General features: G+C 42.6%; 1 protein-coding gene across 2 annotated transcripts; it reads right to left on the minus strand.

Moving 5' to 3' along the window:
* Positions 1 to 112: 112 nt before the first annotated feature.
* On the minus strand, positions 113 to 17725 carry ndufaf2 (NADH:ubiquinone oxidoreductase complex assembly factor 2). Of its 2 annotated transcripts, XM_014985599.2 has the most exons (4): positions 17518 to 17722; positions 5058 to 5147; positions 3388 to 3428; positions 217 to 1047 (listed from the first exon to the last, which is right to left on the minus strand). In XM_014985599.2, exons 1-4 carry the CDS (start codon positions 17630 to 17632, stop codon positions 805 to 807), a joined length of 489 nt encoding a protein of 162 aa, XP_014841085.2. In that variant the 5' UTR covers positions 17633 to 17722; the 3' UTR covers positions 217 to 804. The 2 variants fall into 2 exon arrangements, with proteins under 2 accessions (XP_087864933.1, XP_014841085.2); XM_088008807.1 differs by lacking the exon at positions 5058 to 5147 and having other exon boundaries at positions 113 to 1047; positions 17518 to 17725.
* Positions 17726 to 17777: the final 52 nt, after the last annotated feature.

The raw sequence follows: 17777 nt of genomic DNA on the forward strand, positions 1-17777 counted from the left end.
CATTCATTTTGCACATCAGCTGCTTTATTTTCTTGTATTAATTGTCCCTGTCCTTTTTGTCATTATAGCACAGAAGCCTATCCGTTATGATAAAAAAAAGGGGAAACCAGACAACGTTTAAAACAATTTTATTTTAAAAATCCAAGCCTTTTTTTTTTTAAATAATTATTTCTTGCACTTGTCTTTAGAAACCAAAACAGCAGAGGCGTGAATCTGTTGTCAATTTTTAAGTTGGCAAATTTTATTTTTGTATCTTTAGGCAACATTTATAAAATAATACATACATCTCCAACTGCAATTTTTCCCCCCCAATGTGATTCTCTGTTGAATTTTGACAGAAATCTGTTGGAATGAAGGAAAGGATTGCTTATGAAATTATAATGAGATATTATTGTACGTTTTGGTAGTAGAAACGTGGAGGCCATTTGTTTAAATCAGATTTATCAATATAATGCAACTGCACTTACCCTGATTTGATCACTTTGATAAATCTCATTGCGTCTGTTGTGGTTCGCTGTCCCTTCTTTCTGTTTTTAACATTTATAAATCATTGTGTTGCACCTGAGTGTAAGAAAAGTGCTCTGTAAATAAAGTCTGACAGAATGACTGGTTCTATCAACCAGTTGGACCTTTTAAAGAAAAATCACACTAATTTATTTCAGGCTTTCTTTAAACTTAAAAACAGATCAGTTCTATATTTAAAGTCTTCAATTTGATATCCTAAGCAAAGCACTCACTGCTAACGTTGTGGACTGTATTTTACTTTGCACTGTCTCATGTCTCAGTCTCTGTGGAGGTCTCCAGCTATTTCTTTGAGGTGGGCATCCAGGAACCGGGCTGGAACTTGTTCGCAGTGCTAGTTGGCTCCTCACTGAGCTCCTCCTTGCCAAAGACGGCGGCGGACGCGTGGCCCTTGGCCACAGTCCTCGCAGGAGTCGCCACCAGGCCTTCCTCGTGCTCTTTAGCCTGTAGTGCCAGATCTTTCTCCTCCAGCTCCATCGCCTTCAGCTTGATCTCGTTCCTCTGGGACTCATTCATCATCAGCTCCTGCAGTAACAAACCACATGCGTTTACGTTCTTTACACGGACTATCGGGAACGTTTAAACGCTTCTAAGATCGTAGAGAAATAAAAAGCAGCGTGAAATCACTTTAACCGTCTTTGGAATGTGATGACGTCTCGGCTGATAATGACAGGTCAGGCGAAACATTGTGAACACTGACTGACGTGTGAAATGAATTAGACCGATTCATCTTGACACCTGTTAGTGGATGAAATATATAGGGCAGTAATGTTGTGCTCAAAGTTTCTGTGTTGGAAGGTAAAACGGGGAATGGGAAGGATGTGAGCTGATATGGAGGGTGGAGAGTTCGCAGTCTGCAGCGGTTTGTATCCATTGAGAGTAAAGTCCAAACCTTAAGAAATCTGGGCTGCTTTGGCAGCAAACCTGGGGCCTATATAAACCACAAGGTTATAATATCAAGTTTCATAGGTGCATAATAAATACATTCAGACTGATTAAATAAGGAAATTACGAAGTAACTTAGATTTTTTTTTTGTTTAGTCTGTGGGTTAGCACTGTTTGCAGTTGCTGCAGTTCACAGACAGAAGCAATCCCAATTATTTAGAACACTACTACTTTAAATAGGACACAAAGCTATCCAAGATGTTTACACCTCTATTGTAGGAACAAAACTAAAGTTTAATAATCTGAACATTTCAAAAAAAATAAAAATCTTAGAACTTTTTTTCTAAAAAAAGTTCTAAATGTAGAGAATCATTTGGAGAAAATGATTCTCTACATGCAAAAATAACATATTATAAAATAAATGTAATCCTCCTTGAAATTTTCTTTTAACATGACTAAACAAGTCCTACTATTTTTTTATTTATTTATTTTTTTTTAGATTTAATTCTCATCATCATTCCTAGTATGAGAGCAAAACAAAAAAAAAACCCTCAAACATCTGGTATATGTATCTTGACACTTTTAGTTAATTTTCATCATAAAACAAATATATGTGTTGGTTAAAGTGCTGAGCTTCAAACTCCTAAGAAAATGAGAGCACAAAAACGCTGCAGAAAACCAGAATAGTGACCACAAGATAACTGGCCGGAACATTCAAATGAAAGCAATGAGAGCTTCCCTCCTTAATCAAGGACCTCTCTTTGTTGTTGGAGCATCTGATTCGCACTCGTCCAAATCAGAAGAGAAATAAAGTTTTAATCCAGTCCTTGCATGAACAGATGTTTCTGTTGAGCCAGAAGCGTAACTTTCCATTAACCTGCAGCGACATAATCACCGCTTCTTAAAAATGTAGCACTTGGAACAGATTGGTAAACTGAAAGGACAGGAGGCTTTTATACTGCATTATCGGAAACCAATTTAAATCCTGGAAACGCTTATAAAATGAACAGTGCACCGGTGCAATAGTTACCCACTTGAGCCCTGCATCTAGTGTTCACAGTGATGTTAGCCTTGCCCTGGCTGTGGGAACCAAAGAGGAAGGGAGGACTGGGCATGATGCTGTTGTGTGCTGGCAAAACTGAAGGACTGGGGAAAAAAAAGAAGGAAAAAAAAAAGGGGCGGGGGGAAACTATGGCCAAAAAGTCTTGCTTTGGGGAGGGAGACAAACATACTGAGCTGCTTTTCCAGCCTGTTAATGACAGGATTTAATCCAATCAATTTATGTCGATTTGGACCAGGAAAAGAGGGAGCGTGACAAGGGGCAGGGTAATGTGCTGGGAGTGGAGCCTTGGCCGCATCGCCGCCGTCCAGCTGTCGATGGCAGCTATTGGGCAGAAGTAAGGCAGAAAATTGGAAGAGAATGTTCTGGCAAAAAGAAAGGCAGGAGATGGCACCGGCTACTGGCAGGGACAGAGGACGGGGGGGGACAGAGAGAGTGCCTGAGCACCGGCCTTCCAAAGGATTTCCTATAGGCCCACATTTTCCCAGCCAAATAATTTCCAGCATTCTCGCATTTAAAGAGCAATAAACCCAGAGAGAGGAGCGGGAGTGTGTGTGTGTGTGGGGGGGAAACAAAAACTGCACGCTTTCACCATTCCCGTCTCGGAGAGTGCCAGAAATAAAATACAAAAAGCCGAGATGGAGGCTTCTGTTGGAAAAAGAGAACGTAAACTGGGACACGGTGTCAGTGAGCCTCCTTGTTCGGAGGCTGTTTCTGCTCTCAGTCTCACCATCAAGGCACTTCAGCTGCTGTTTATTTTAACACCTGTCCCCTAAAGTTCCTGGATTCAGTACGATAAAACAAATCAAAGCTTTTTCTTTCCAGCTTTGCTTCTTTCGTTCCCTTGGAACTAGTCCCCCAGAGTCCAACCATCAGCACAGCGGGGGAACTGCGGGGCGGGAGGAGAGGGGAGAGCGTACCTCGATGGAGGGAGGCTCCGTCCGTCTGCCTCGGATCCAAGCTGCAAGGAGAGAAGAGAGGAGGAAGAAGAAGGAAAAAAAAAAACATGAGAGTGAGAACACCCACACGAACATACGCTGCACAAACAAAACCCGCAGTCATATTTAAAGGCTGCAGCTCCGGCATTACTGAGGAAGCCTCCATGCTTGCTGGGGACTGATACGCAGCTTTTGATTCACTTGGTCTCGTTTTATGTGACTTTGTAAACCGGAAGCATCCAGAACTACTGTGCCTTGCAACAGGATTCTTCTTATCACTTGAATGATATATATCCCTCACATTTAGTGCACAACACATGTCTGCGTTTCATTGGGACTAGATGAGACGTTCCAACACAAAGTGGCTCATAATTGTGAAGTGGAGGGGGAATTTATGAGCTTAAATGTTTTACAAATAAAAATCTGAAGTGTGTTGTGCATTTGCATTCAGCCTTCTTTGAATCATGTCTTGTTAGGTTTGAAGTTGTATTCTGTTGGATGATAAACTGATCAAACCTATGAAACAAGTTCAAAGTTGAACATTTATAACATATTCCTGCCTTAGACGTCACCAGAGCTTCCTCCCTGACCAGTCTGCTCCCGTTCCTCCACATTGCTGTTTGTTCACCAACATTCTTACGAAGCCTCCACAGAACAAATGGATTTCCACTGAAATTATTCACAAATGGTCTTTATGTATTATGAAATTGATTTTTGAATGCAGTTGTTTAAACTCTTTTTTTTTATTCAGCTGCGTCAGAGTCAAAGGGAAGTGAACGCAAATACATACCACACTGTCCAGATCTAATAAAAAAAAAAAAAACAACAACAAAAAAACATTAATTCATGTTTGTCAGCCACAAAAAATTCCCAACCAAAAACATGAAAATTTGTAGATGTGGTGTAATGTGGAAAATTATTCAACTTTTTAAAGAAGCTTATAGTTCATGATAAATACAAAACATCAGTTCGGATTTTGTGTTGGCAGAACCGGGTCAGCGAGACACGTCCATCGTCCTTGATCTTCAGATTTTAAAGCACATGCTCCGTCACTCCTCATACACACCTCCATCCCTCCCTCCGCTCCTCAGCAGAACTCTCTCCATCACATCTCTTTTCCCTCCCTCTGTGGAGGAAGCTCTATTCTGGCTGAGCTGGCTGCACAGCAGAGCAAGTTAAAGGGAGCCAGAAAGAGAGAGAGGGGGAGAGATTTTGCAACTCTTGCTCCAGCTAGCATGGGGATTCTGTGCCTCTTTTATCCGTTTCTTATTTGCATCCTGATGAAAATGCATGAGGGATGGGGCGAGGCAGGATGAGGGGGTTTAAGGTGGATAAAGCCAGTCTGAGACACAGGGAACAGTTTGTATCCAGTTGTAAGAAACACTTTTTTATGGTACTGTTGTATAACGCCGGCAGAAGGCATCTTTGATAAACTCATTCCCAGCCCCCATTCCATCTTACAAAATAAAAGGAGAGAGAGAGAGAGAGAGAGAGAGAGAGAGAGAGAAAACTAAATCATTGGATTAGCCAAGGTCCCAGAAGATGAAGCCATGGATCTGTCATTCTCTTTTATTTTAGCTTTTTTTTTTTTTTTTTGTTTAAAATTAGTGATAAGTACAATATGCGGCACAGATTCTGCAGCCCAAACGTACCTTCCCACTCTATCGGAATGTTGCCCTCCATATATTCATACTCTGCAGGATTGGCTGCCTCCACCATCCGCTTGGCACGGACCTGCCTCCCTGGAAAGGGAAAAAAAAATATATATATATATATATAAAAAATAAAAAGACAGCAAGTGTGATTTGATGGAGGTGCTCGCCAGTGTTGCACACCAAATGCAAAGGGATATAAACACAAAGTAGTCCAGACACAATGTTCTCCAGACACACAGACAAATCCACGCGGGGATGACAGCGCTGTGACAGGCCATGGATGATTACCTCGCGGCCCTCGGGCCCTTCTCCTCAGATCTCGCTGAGTGGCTCCAAATCTGGGCTAAGCCTTTATGCAAATGGGCTTTTCCTTTAACCCAACCAACCACGGCCCCCCTCCACCGGCTACCTCTTCCAATCACAGCGCCCTGGCTAACAATGCCCTCCAAAATCAACATCAAGCCCAGCAGGAGACAAAAGAGGTCAGATATCAGAGGGAACAGGAGAGGCACGAGCTGCTTGGAATATTAAGCGTTCCTTCTCCCTATCTGTATACAGCACGACGCTTGCTGGCAGCAAGGCCACTGCCAATTATTTTGGTCAAATCTGCTGATTAGACAAGTTTGGCTGGCACACAGTGACATGGAGACGGCGACCGAAGGCGGGGAGGGGGAACCGCAGAGAGACAGGAGAAGAAAGAGCCAGCTTTTTGCCGTGTCGTCTTCACACGAGTCGTGTTCAAAAATAACAAGTTCTGTGTTTCCATAGTTTCTCTCCTCACAGGTAGTCAGATGTCTATCTGAGAAGGGATGAGGCGATGAGGGAGGAGGAAGAAGCAGGGAGGCAGCAAGAGTGAGTGAGAGAGAAAGAGAGAGAGCGCGTGATGATGCATGGCAAACATGGCTTGAAGAAGAAAAATGTATGGGCAAAGAAAACAACACGCTCCAAAACACAGACAATCTGTCAGGATTCCATCACAGTCTCTCCGCAGCTCACTGGACACGGACAAATGGATGCGAGCAGCGCCGTGTGCACCGCAGACTGATGGCCTTAATGTTTACTTCAGCCATAACAGATAGCTCTGGCACTGGGATGGATAAACGATGGCCCTCCAAAGTGACGACGCGAGTTCTGTTCACGGCCCTGGGTTCCCCATCGAAAATCAGCGCCTGTGTGCTGTTCTGTAATTATGTCTTGTGAGGATGGTTCTTTTCCACACGCCATCCAGTCCGTGCAGTAATCAGGTCAGCTAATTAGGCTAGTAATGCTTTAGTTCTGCCTTGGTTCCCACTAGGTTGTCACAAAAGGCCCCTCGCAGGCTCCGGCTCAGCACGCGGATGGATTTCGCCGGCATCCAAGCACCAGATTTCACCTGTTCGGCTGCTAAACTATAGCAAAAAGGGGGAAAATGAACAATGTGATCCTTCAATTAGCTAGCAAAAACCAATCTTGGATGTCTCTCGGGGAAAATGCTTCCTTGAAATTCTCCCAAGATGGCACGGCATAGACAACCGCCTGCAAACAAAAGGCTGCGATTCTCTAGGCAATACTAACTAAGGCGTTTAACAGGTATGCTAATTATAAACAGATCATATCCATATTTGCATCAGGAGTGGGTGGCAGCAGAATGAAATGGAAAATTGCATTAAAGTCCCCACATGCAATGTGCTTAGCGAGCTAATGCCTAAATAATAAGCATAAAGAGAGGAGCTTACCTTTCTCTGTCTCCTCTGTGTTTCTCCCTCTCCTCCCATGCGCCCCCCCCCTCCCTTCCTGTTTAACGCCGACATGCTTCCACTCCTGTAACGATGATTTTGCAGCATGTCTAAACCCCACTGCCAGTACAGGTTTTATCCCTGGATTTTAGTGACAAATACTGTTTGTACATACATTCTGGATCCTCCCAGCATGTTTGTGATGGACAAACAGTGTTGTACAAACAGCATTTATTTGGATTTGCATTTTCCCCAACCACAAACCTGTGAGTTGAGAAAGGCTTAATACAGAGTTGGGCTTATAAAACAATATTGGGTGCTTTGCATATCTTGAGCTCAACCAGCAGTGTCCATAGTTGACAATAAACTGGAAAAGGGTTTTCCAGTTTATTGTCCCATATGTTTGCTGCGTCTCTTACACAAGTTGTGCACGGGACACGGCAAACAGGCGGGAGATGGTTCTCTAATCAGATGAGACCAATGATCTTTTTGTCATTTCATGCAAAAAACACACTATACATGAACCTGAAAAATTTGTCACAATGGAACATGGTGGAGGAAGCGTCATGCTGTGTAAAAGGTAGGCATAGAAGATTAAGTGGAGCTAAACTGGATTGGAGGGCTAAACAGTTTTGCTGGATTACCTTCCAGCAAGACAACCGGCCAAAACGTCCTGAGGATCTTTGCTAAGTCATAAATCTGATGTTCCTAGAAGCTCACCATTCAATCTGACTGACCTCGAGATGTGCTGCAAAAGAATGTGCAAGAAACTTTGTTTGCAGATGTGCAACACTGATAAAGACGCACCTGAAAAGACTTGCAGTTGTAACTGCAGCCAAAGGCGGTTCTACAAAAGTAATGACCCAGGGGACTGAATACAAACGCACATTTGTTTCAGATTTATTTGTGCTTAAAACTGTTGAAACCTTCTTTTTCACAACCAAGAACTACTTTCTGTTGGTCTGTCGCACCAAATCCCAGTGAAATACAGTTAGAGCTTGAGAAGTGAATAAGTTAAAGGGTTTTGCACATCTTTTCATCTATCCATGACTTAAAACGTTACTAAGGTCAGACCATACTGTACCAGATCTTTTCAAGGTTGCTTCCCAGAACCAGTGAATTTGCATTTAAACATTTTAAAAACAACATATTACAAATTTCATTTTAAATGCAATTGCAGAGGAAGTTGTGTCCAGGCTCTTTAAATGTGGCTCACCGAGTTTTGCCTCTTCATGTTTCTGGATCAAACCTGATTCATCAAAAGAATCCAAAATCTAATAAACGAGTAAATCTTAATACCTATATATTAATATTGCATGTTTTGATGGTAGAATAACTTCTTCCTGCCACATCCGTCCATCAGTATGTAATCTGTCTGCTCCACAGTTCTTTCTCCACCTTGAGTAAGAGACACAGAGAGGTATGAAGGATGTTAGGAGCTCACAATCTCAGCGGGCCCCCTTGTGACACATCTGCCTTCTCATCACTCACTAGGGGGAAGCCTATTTACTAGTCAAATACACACCTGTACACACACACACACACACACCAACACACAACTGGCTAGAGAGCAAGGCAGATTAACCTGAGGGACAGGAGCGAGGACGCTGCCTCTTTACCGTGAAGGACAAACGCAGCACCGCCTTGGAGAGGAGGGGGAGGGTCCAGCGGCAGGGAGGAATGAAATCCCACGGCATAAATATTCATGAGCCATCTCACCTGTCTGAGCACAACTCATCTGTGAGGCTGGCTGTGAATCCTGGGGGAGGGGAGAGGAAAAGGAAGGCAGGCAGGGAGGGAGGAAAGAAGGAAGGATGGAAGCGGAGGAGCAGGATGGGTGAGGGGGTTGCCGTGGCAGCCGTACCTCAACCCTTCCCATTCGTTAAAATAAGACATGATGCGCTCCGAGGGCTGCTCTTTGAACCCTGAACACACCCCACTAAACTCCATCACCTGCTTCAACACGCAAACCCCTCACTCCCTCACTCCCCCTTCCCCCCCCCCAAACAATCTCACACATCAGCTCCCAGGTGAGTACCGCTGGGGGCGGCCTGAGAGGTTGTTCACCTCCACAATGTCATCCCCGGCATCTTCATACCATCTCTTCTGCTGTGTCTTGTTTTTTTTTTTTGTTTTTTTTTTTCTTGCAGAGAAAGATGTCAGGGGAAAACATGTCGCTCAACAACGGCGGAAGACATTCCTTAAAACACACTCTGCACCAGACCCCAACAGGTGGACTCTGTCACACCCTCCCTTTATCACCGCACTGACATCTACAGCTTAAAAACACCGTGTTCATTTGTGCCGTACCAGAATGCAACATCCCACTCCAATATCAGACCATGCTCACCTAGTCTTTACCCTTGTCATCGTCCAACTGGCATAGCTCTCAGACATAACCTTTACCAGATACATAAATTACCGTTTAGATGCAAATGTCCACTTCTGCGGAGGAACACAAAGAACTCGATAAGAAATTTTCTTGCAGGACAGAAAATTTCCTGCAGGGAAATTTCTGTATAGGAATTTGCACAGCTGGAATTCCGTACAAATTCCTAAACAGCTAAAAATACAACAACAACAACAAAAAAACTACAAGAAGGCGCTGTTTTTTAAGGAAACTAACTTTTTGTCTATATATTTTTTGTTGTAAGTACAGGGATTCATGATGCTTCCCAAAAGCCTGGTTTGTTCCTGTTGCTTCTTCTTGCACCATAAAGCCCATCAGCACAGCCACTTTGGAGTTTCATAGGCAGTTGTGATAGTTTCCATACTAAATGGAGATATGAGTGGTCCTTTCCAATTTGTCAAAAAAAAAAAAAGTAAGGAGAAAACATTGGTGGGGCTGAAAAACTTTGGGATAAAAGAACAAAAAAGTTACTGCAGGACTCGGCAAGTTGCATCAAATTAACAGATACTTTCTGTGATGAAGGGGGTAAGGTGAGCGATGACACTAGAAACAAGCAGCACGACTACAGCAGGTTAGGGATGTTATGCGTTAACGTTTTAAAGTCAAAGGATTGTGGTCCAAACTTTATGACATCTGAAACTGTCTAAAAACCTATAATTTCACTTAATAAATGTAATAGGTCTGTTTAACTTATGGGATTTTTTTTGGTTCCCTAATATTTGCTTTGATTTTTATAAGCTGCTTCCTTAATAAACTTTTGTTGTTTTTAATTTTGTCATTAAACACAAACACACCGTAGTTTTGACTGTTGGAAAAAAATATTGTGTTTTTATACATTTGTCTTAAAATTATGTTTCCACTTTTGTCCGTTGCGTAATCAGATTAAAGGCCTGTCCAAACCAAGCTCCTGGGCTGAATTTCAACCCCGGCTTGCCCTTGACTAAGTATAATTTCTAGATCTAGACTCCTCTGAATCGCCCACTGATTGAGTTATTTTGACCATTTGGATTTCCTGAAACACTGAAAGCAGCAATTTCCAAAGTGAAGAATGAGGCAGCAGTTTTTGTGCATGTTTGTTGTAAATATAGTTGCGTGATACGAAGAAAACATGCAATTGTGATATTGCAAGGACCATATCGGTGGTGATAAACCCACATTTTTCTCACTCTTAATGAGGGCTGGCCCCTGCTCAGGTGCGGTTATCCAGAGCAGTCAAAGCCCATCCAACAGACTAAAAAAAAAAACGGGAGAAAAGTCTAAATAAGAACTTTTAGTGTTAAAAGGATCCAACTGCAATGTCACCATCTCTCAATAGAGAGCAACATTCTCAGGCAGACGGGGAAGGTTTTGGACTCGCAGTGTTGGGACAAAAAGAAAAGCAAAAACTAAAAAAAAAAAAAAAAAAAAAAAAAAAGCCTCCTTGACAGAGCGGGCCTGTCAGGTCGCATTCAGCCAAGTTTATTTATCTCCAGCTGAGCTGTGTGTGGGGAATGGGTGAATGCCTGCATCATAACAGACAGCTTTATGAAGATGGAGAGATCCAATGAGCATCACTGATACACAGGGGTGACGATGCCCAATAAGGACACCCTCTTTTCTCCCTCACAGTCTCTTTTCCAGTAGGGGCAAAAAAAAAATAAATCATGGAAGGCATATGTGAAGCCTGTAACCATGGTTACCTGTTATACTAAAGCCTAGTGATGTGGGATGAGGTTTAGAAGGAAAATGCCAGTCATTGTTTTCCATCAGTTCTACAGTGGGGAGGAGCTTGAGCGTAAAGTAATGATCAGTTTAATTTATCAGACGCTTTCTTGTTCCCAAAGAGGTTTGAGCAATTTATGATAGAATGTGGGGGAATTATTAATTTAAAATACAAACCTCAATTTAATCCGTTTGTGATCGTATGCCCAAAGGCAGGCAGACATAAGGGTGGCAGTGATCCTTTGGCCCGCTCTGTCTGAGACCACCCATCCTTACAAAGTTACTCACCAACCCCTAACTGGCTTGTAAAAGGAACTACGGTAAGGCAGGAAGTCAGAATCCTTTGTGAGGCTTTGGAGCGGTCTGAACCCCCCCTTTCCTTTCCTTTCCTTCCTCCACACCTCCTCTGAGGCCCATGTGCATGTTGTTCACAAACCTAGCTGTCCACCCCTTTCTGTTCACCTCCAATCCTCCATGCTCCCTCCATCCCTTTCCCTCCATTACATCTTCAAAAACCACCACTCTCTCACCATTAACCTATCGCTACCACCTCGCGTTCCCCCTGCATATATCCACCTACTCATTTTACCCTGTCAGAAACCCTCCTTTCACTTTTACTCCATCCATTCTTTCCTCCACTCCGCTCTATAATTTCACCCCAATATGTCAGCACCTTCTTTGTTCTTTGTCACTCATCCCATGTACCCCACCTTCTTTCTTCCACCCTCCAATAGTTTCCCCTGGTCTTATCTTTTCTCCTTTCCGTTTCCACTTTGCCTGATTTCTCTCTGCCTGTCTGCTTTATTAAAATATTCTGACTTGAATAAGCAGTGGCAGGCTCCAGGAGCCGTCTGCTGCTGTGCCTTACCTGTCTGTCAGTCTTCCACGTTGAGCTTCTGACCGACAAAGAGTCCTCGGGTGTCAAAACACATCTAGGCTAGCTGAATATTATTATTTTACATTAACGCTCTGGTTCCTTCTCTTTGTAAATCATACAGTGAATGTAGGCTAGAAAGAAAGGAAAAACGACAAAAAACTCAATAAATTACATTTCTGAGTATCTTATCGGGATTTTATATGATATGCTGACACAAAGTAGACTATATGTCAGTATATATATTAGATTAAAGTAGGCTGACTAAGTTCAAGCTTAGTCACCCTAATTGGAGAGCATATGTAAATATCAATTTTCAATTGGCTCTATCTTCATCAGTATTAAACTTGCTGTTGCCTTTAAAAGGTTTTCTTTATAACTGCTATGTATTCACCTCTATCCGTTTTCTCAACAACTATGTCCGGTTTCCCCGATTTCGCTGAATAAATCCACCCGCACACCATGTTGCTACACCTGCCATGTTTCACAGTAAAGATGGAGATGTCAAGGTGTAGAGTTAGTAGTTTTTTTTTTAAACAAATACCATTTTGCTTAAAAGGTTCAGTGTTCAGTTCAGGAAAACTGGTCAGTGCCACGGTTGGTAGCGGTGCTGCCTTGCCAGGTCCTGGATTCGAATCCCGGTCTTTCTGCATTGATTTTGCATCTTCTCCCCATGCATGTGTTGGTTCTTTCCAGGTACTCTGACCTCCTCCCACAGCCCACAAACTTGACTGTTACCGTCAGGTTAATTGGTCTTTCTAAATTGCCCTAAGGTAAAAGTGTGTGTGTGGTTGTTTGTCCTGTGTGTCTCTCTGTTGTCCTGTGATGGACAGGCGATCTGTCCAGCGTGTGCCCTGCCTTTCTCTCAACAATAGTTTTTTTTCTTCCCACCCTTTCATAAGGACCAGATTTCTGGACTGGATAATCAACAGTCTAATTAAATTTTGTTGTGCTTTCTTGCTAAATGACGACATAGGAATTCTAATTCTATCAGTATATGCACAGTCATGTCTTTACATCTTTACATTTTAAGATGACAGATTGAACAGTGTGCTGTGAGACATTCAAAGTGTAGCATGTTGCTTATAGCATAACCCAGCTGTAACCTTCACCACAGATTTATCCCTGACCCTTGTCTTCCTGATGACCTTTGTGGCCCTCTCTGAATATTTGGACAATCAGAGGAAGCCTGAAGGCAGTTGGTTGCACTGGATTTTATTTAGAGTTTCTAAGAGTAAATAGGGCTTAATTTTAATTATTATTATTATTTTTTTACTTTTTTCTTGGGGAAAATAATTTTTGAAAGCCATGCATGGTTTTACATTCACTTCACCCTTTCGCGCAACTTTATGTTGATCCCATTAGATAAAATCTTAATAAGTTCCATTGACATTTGTTGTTCTAGGATGAGAAAATGTAGAAAAGAGTTCAGACGAGAACGGAAACTCCTGTAAGGCACTGTATATCTCCAGCTGCACTGCAGACAGGCAGCAGTTAATGGACCTCCAAAACACTTGAATTCCCCCCCACACCCCCACCCCGTTGCTGGATCACAGCCCACTTGGATTGTTCTGCCATTGAAAATAAATGCGGCCACTCTCTCATTTTCAGCATCTATTTCTTCAAATGCCTTTTTAATGAACAAGCGAAGTCACTCCATGATGAGCCACAAGACACACATGCAAATACGCTCTTGGCAGGGCGCACGGAGCTAGATGAGCTAGACCCTATAATGATTAAAGAACCCTCATTTAAACCCCCACGCATTGCATCGCCTCTGATCAATTAGCATGATTTACAGTGGCGGTTCTGGACACTGACGCTCCTGTAAACACTGACTCGGTGTCCTATGGCGGGATAGACCTTCCTTCATCACACCCAGGGGATGACTTGTGGCAGAATGAACAGCCATTTGGACCCTCGTCTCTTTCCGCTGTGAGTCTTTGCGTGGAAATATGAGGCTTGAATCAACGCTCTGATGACACACAGCCATCTGTTGTTGTGTTAAGTGTGTTAGGGCATGAAGTGGAGAGAAAACACACAACTAATGATATTTTTTCCCCTCCTCCCTCTCTACTTTCTTTAAAAACACAAATTTGAGGTGTGCAGCTGTCATGGTGCATTAACAGATGCACTAATGCAAAAGAACACCTCCTTCCTCTCCCCCCGCCACCCCCTCAAGAGTCGCCCCGTCCTGAAAATAGCAGAACTGAGTACTTTTTCACTTCATACAACCAAGCTGGGGATACTAATAAATAATAGACAAAGAGAGAGAGAGGAGACAGCGATAGGACGACAAGTCAATGCTTCTTTTCTCTCCAGCCTGCGTGGCACACCTCTGAAGAACCTCTGAATCTCTTCCATTCTCCACACAGCAAAAGAGGACCAATAGATTAAAACTGCATGGCACACACACACACGCGTGCACACGCACACACACACACACACACACTCACATACACACATGGCTAAAACGAACAGCGCTAAAAATACATCCCTTTCACTGAGACATGAAAGGAAACTGCCTTTCCCCTGTCCGGTATTGAGCAGCCATTGATTCCAAGACAAAGGCTACACCTCCTCAAAGAGGTAAGAAAAAATAGCAATCATACAGGCAATTATTTTCAAATGTGCCTGCAGCAGCCGATAATGTCAGCGTGCCTCTCGCTTCCCTAAATAATAAAAAAAAAAAAAAAACGGGAAGGGAAGGCGGGCGTCGGGACTCCGGGTCTGGCTGCTGAAGACGAATGAGCCCATCCAGAAAGCGCTCAGGCTTTCATCTGGGCAGCGTGACACGGTGCCCCCATGCAGAGTGAGGCAGAGATGGGCCTAGGGGACAGACGTGCACGTAAAAAAAGACGGGGGGGAGAATATAGATTCTCAGCTCAGCATAGTGAAAACAGCGACAAGGCAAAGACCTTCTAAGACCAGTGGCCACATTGTCAGCAGCTCTTCTTGTAGGCGAGACTCACAGGAACCCCGCAGCCTGCAGAGCAGCTCTTTCTGTGAGCTCTTTAAAGCTGCTGGACCAGAAGCCGAGATTCGTTTCCCTCCCCTGTCCCTCTAGAAGTCCCCGTTATACCAATGCCCTTTCATTTTGATGAGGAGCAACATCTGAGGATAGGGATTTAGAAGGCTCTCTGCTGGGTCTATCCCTCTATGCTAGTGTTTTGAATAGAATCTTCACTGGACTTACTTCAAAGGGGAGGGAAAAAAATGTAGAGGCAGAAGTACAAGGGGAAGGGCAACAAAAAAAAAAAAAAGCACAACCTAAATAGAAGTTGTTGAAATCGAATCAGACAAATGCACATAAAAACAAACATAAAAACTTTTTTTTCTATCATGGCAGCCATTATAGCCCTAACACGCAGTCCACCTCTGGCTCGTAGAATTGCTTACGCCCCAGTTTTCAAAAAAGTTAACGGATGGAGAGAGGTAGAAAATGGAAGCAGCTAAGCATGGGTAAATGTGGAGAGATGGACAAATGGGTAGACAGAGCGGGGAGACAGAAGAGAGAGAAACTCCTCACCTATTTCGAGCAAAACTTATGCGCTTGAGTGAAAAGCCCTGTGGTCTGTGCCTCCAGGCCCTGAGCCCATGCTTGGCCTATCAGTTTGAGATCAAAAGCTAGCTTCTGCAAGACATATGGACTGAATAATGCATATGATTTAGTTCCACAAGGTTGAATGGAGACAAACGGATGCAACACTCGCTTTCTATGTTTATTATAAATGCAAAAACAAGCATTTATCTGTGCCCTCCTGCTGCTTAGACTTGTGTTTATCTCAACAGTTTTTTGTTTTTTTTTCACATAAACTAGCTAGCCTATCTGCAGTTGTGAGTCTTAGCAATGGGACAGTGCATACATTACCTTGTAAGCATGCTAGAGAGCAGCTTTTGTGATGTCTCATTTGAATAGGTTGACAGGCAGGGGTGGAGGAGCTACCTTGTAATGAATTATAAATACGATGCAGGTGAAAGATTCCCCCGCAAAAACTGCTGAGAAAAGGTGAACCAAAAAAATAAAATAAAGTCACGTTTAGGGAGAAAAAAAAATGAGCAGAAGCTTAATCCGCAAGAGGTGGATCCTTCCACAGCAAAACAGAGGATGCAAAGACAATGGCTTCATTTCTTTAGCAGGGAATGCATTCATGTCATAAACCACTCAGTCATATTAATTATGGCAAAACATTTTCTTCTAAACTGGCGAGAAATGGGTGACTGAAAGATACAAAAGCTCTGCTCTTTCACTTGGGATATAAAGTGTATGTATGTGCAGGGCCTTGCAAACCATTTTTATGTGCTAGATCAACACAAAGTTGTGCAGAATTTTGAAGCGGAAGAAAATTAAGACATTGCTTTCCATATTAATTTATAAAACCAGGACTGGTATGCATGAGCATCCGGCCCTCCTGAGTACATATTTCGTAGACTCTGTTGTGATCACAGCGGCATGTGCCTTGGGGAGTATCTCTACTAGGTTTTGCACATTTGGAGATTAAAATGTTCTCATTTTTCTTTGAAAAATAAACAAACCTGTATCAGATTGGATGAAGTCCATGAACATCCAATGTTCAAGACTCGCAACTGATTCTCAAACAGAAAGTTTAAGAATCTCTAGTTCCTGAATTTTATTGAGGCGACTTTTGTTTTACATTAATATGCATTAAACCATTTCATTATAGCTTTGACTTTATGTTTAGAGTTGTTGTCTTTGCACCTCTTCTGAAATATCTAAAAGTTGCTGCCCAAAGCATGACACTCCTGTGTTTCACACTGGCCATAATGTGTTCTAGCTAATGTACAGTGCTATTTTTCTGTAACACATAGTGGTCTGAATGTTTAATTTTGGCCTCAACTGACCATGGCACCTTCATCCACATGTTTGCCTTGATAGAACAGTTGTATCTATACCGAGACTCTAATTGAGTGACTTTCTGAACGCCAATGGTTATGCTGGTCACATAACAGTCACATAACATTCCAATAAAATCCATGTTTTCAAGAGGAATGAATAGTTTTGCCAGCCATAGTGGATATGCAATTACATTTAAATGCATTGCCTTGTTTTTTTGAAAATAATGTAACAGTATAAGCTGCAATACATCTCAAACTACAACAAGGAACTCTATTAATGCCAACAAACATTCAATAACTGTGTTGTGGTCGCCATGATCAGTGTCTCCACACTATGAGACAATTAGGGCCCAAACGCAATTTTTGTTTGGAAAGACTCACCCAACTTCTCGCAATAGAGTTTGGAAGCCCTGTTATATTCCAATGGACACAGTTCTCCTGATTGGAGTGAGTGATACCAGGTTTCAGCAGGGCCTCCTTATAAATAATAATCAGACGCAGAACTACTGCTTGGCTGCTATTTGGACTGTTCCTCCATCTAGCGGCGATAATTGAGTACTACAACGGCAAAAGGGTAAGGACAGACCGATTCAGGGCAAGGGTAATGTCATAATCTACAGTAAACAAGAGAACAATGTCACATTAATGCGAATGAAGAACTTAAATATCCACAATTGTTGTTTCTAACTTCGTAAGAATTAATTTAAAGTTGGATAATAAAAATGGAGCAGAAATTATAGAAGCTTAGGTAACAGAGCAAGAGAAGCTTAACAGAGCAAGACCTACATTGTCTGGTTTAAAACTTTACCGAACGGTTTCCAAAGTTGGCTTCAGATGTCTGCATGTGTACGTTTTATACTTGAAATCAGGACAAGCTAATTTTAACAAAAGTGTTGATACCTGTCCACGTCTTCTGTTCGGGAATAGAGTAATATTTATTCCCAAGGTGATCTGTCCCGACGTGTTCACGTACTATTCCAAAGGTTCGCCGTAGGAGCCCAGCAATCCTGCTCATTTTTGGAGGACACCCTGAGAATTTTGAAGAGCAATGGTTTATCCGGTGACAAGTTTTCTGACAGCTTCACTTTACGGCGAGCATCCCGTTTCGTGATTGGTCAGTCACATTGCTCCAACCAATCACAGCCGTTATTGTTGTTTTT

This window comes from Poecilia mexicana, unplaced genomic scaffold, assembly GCF_051168715.1.
Source record: "Poecilia mexicana isolate PSO_F unplaced genomic scaffold, ASM5116871v1 scaffold_9, whole genome shotgun sequence".
In the NCBI taxonomy this organism is placed as follows: Eukaryota; Metazoa; Chordata; class Actinopteri; order Cyprinodontiformes; family Poeciliidae; genus Poecilia; species Poecilia mexicana.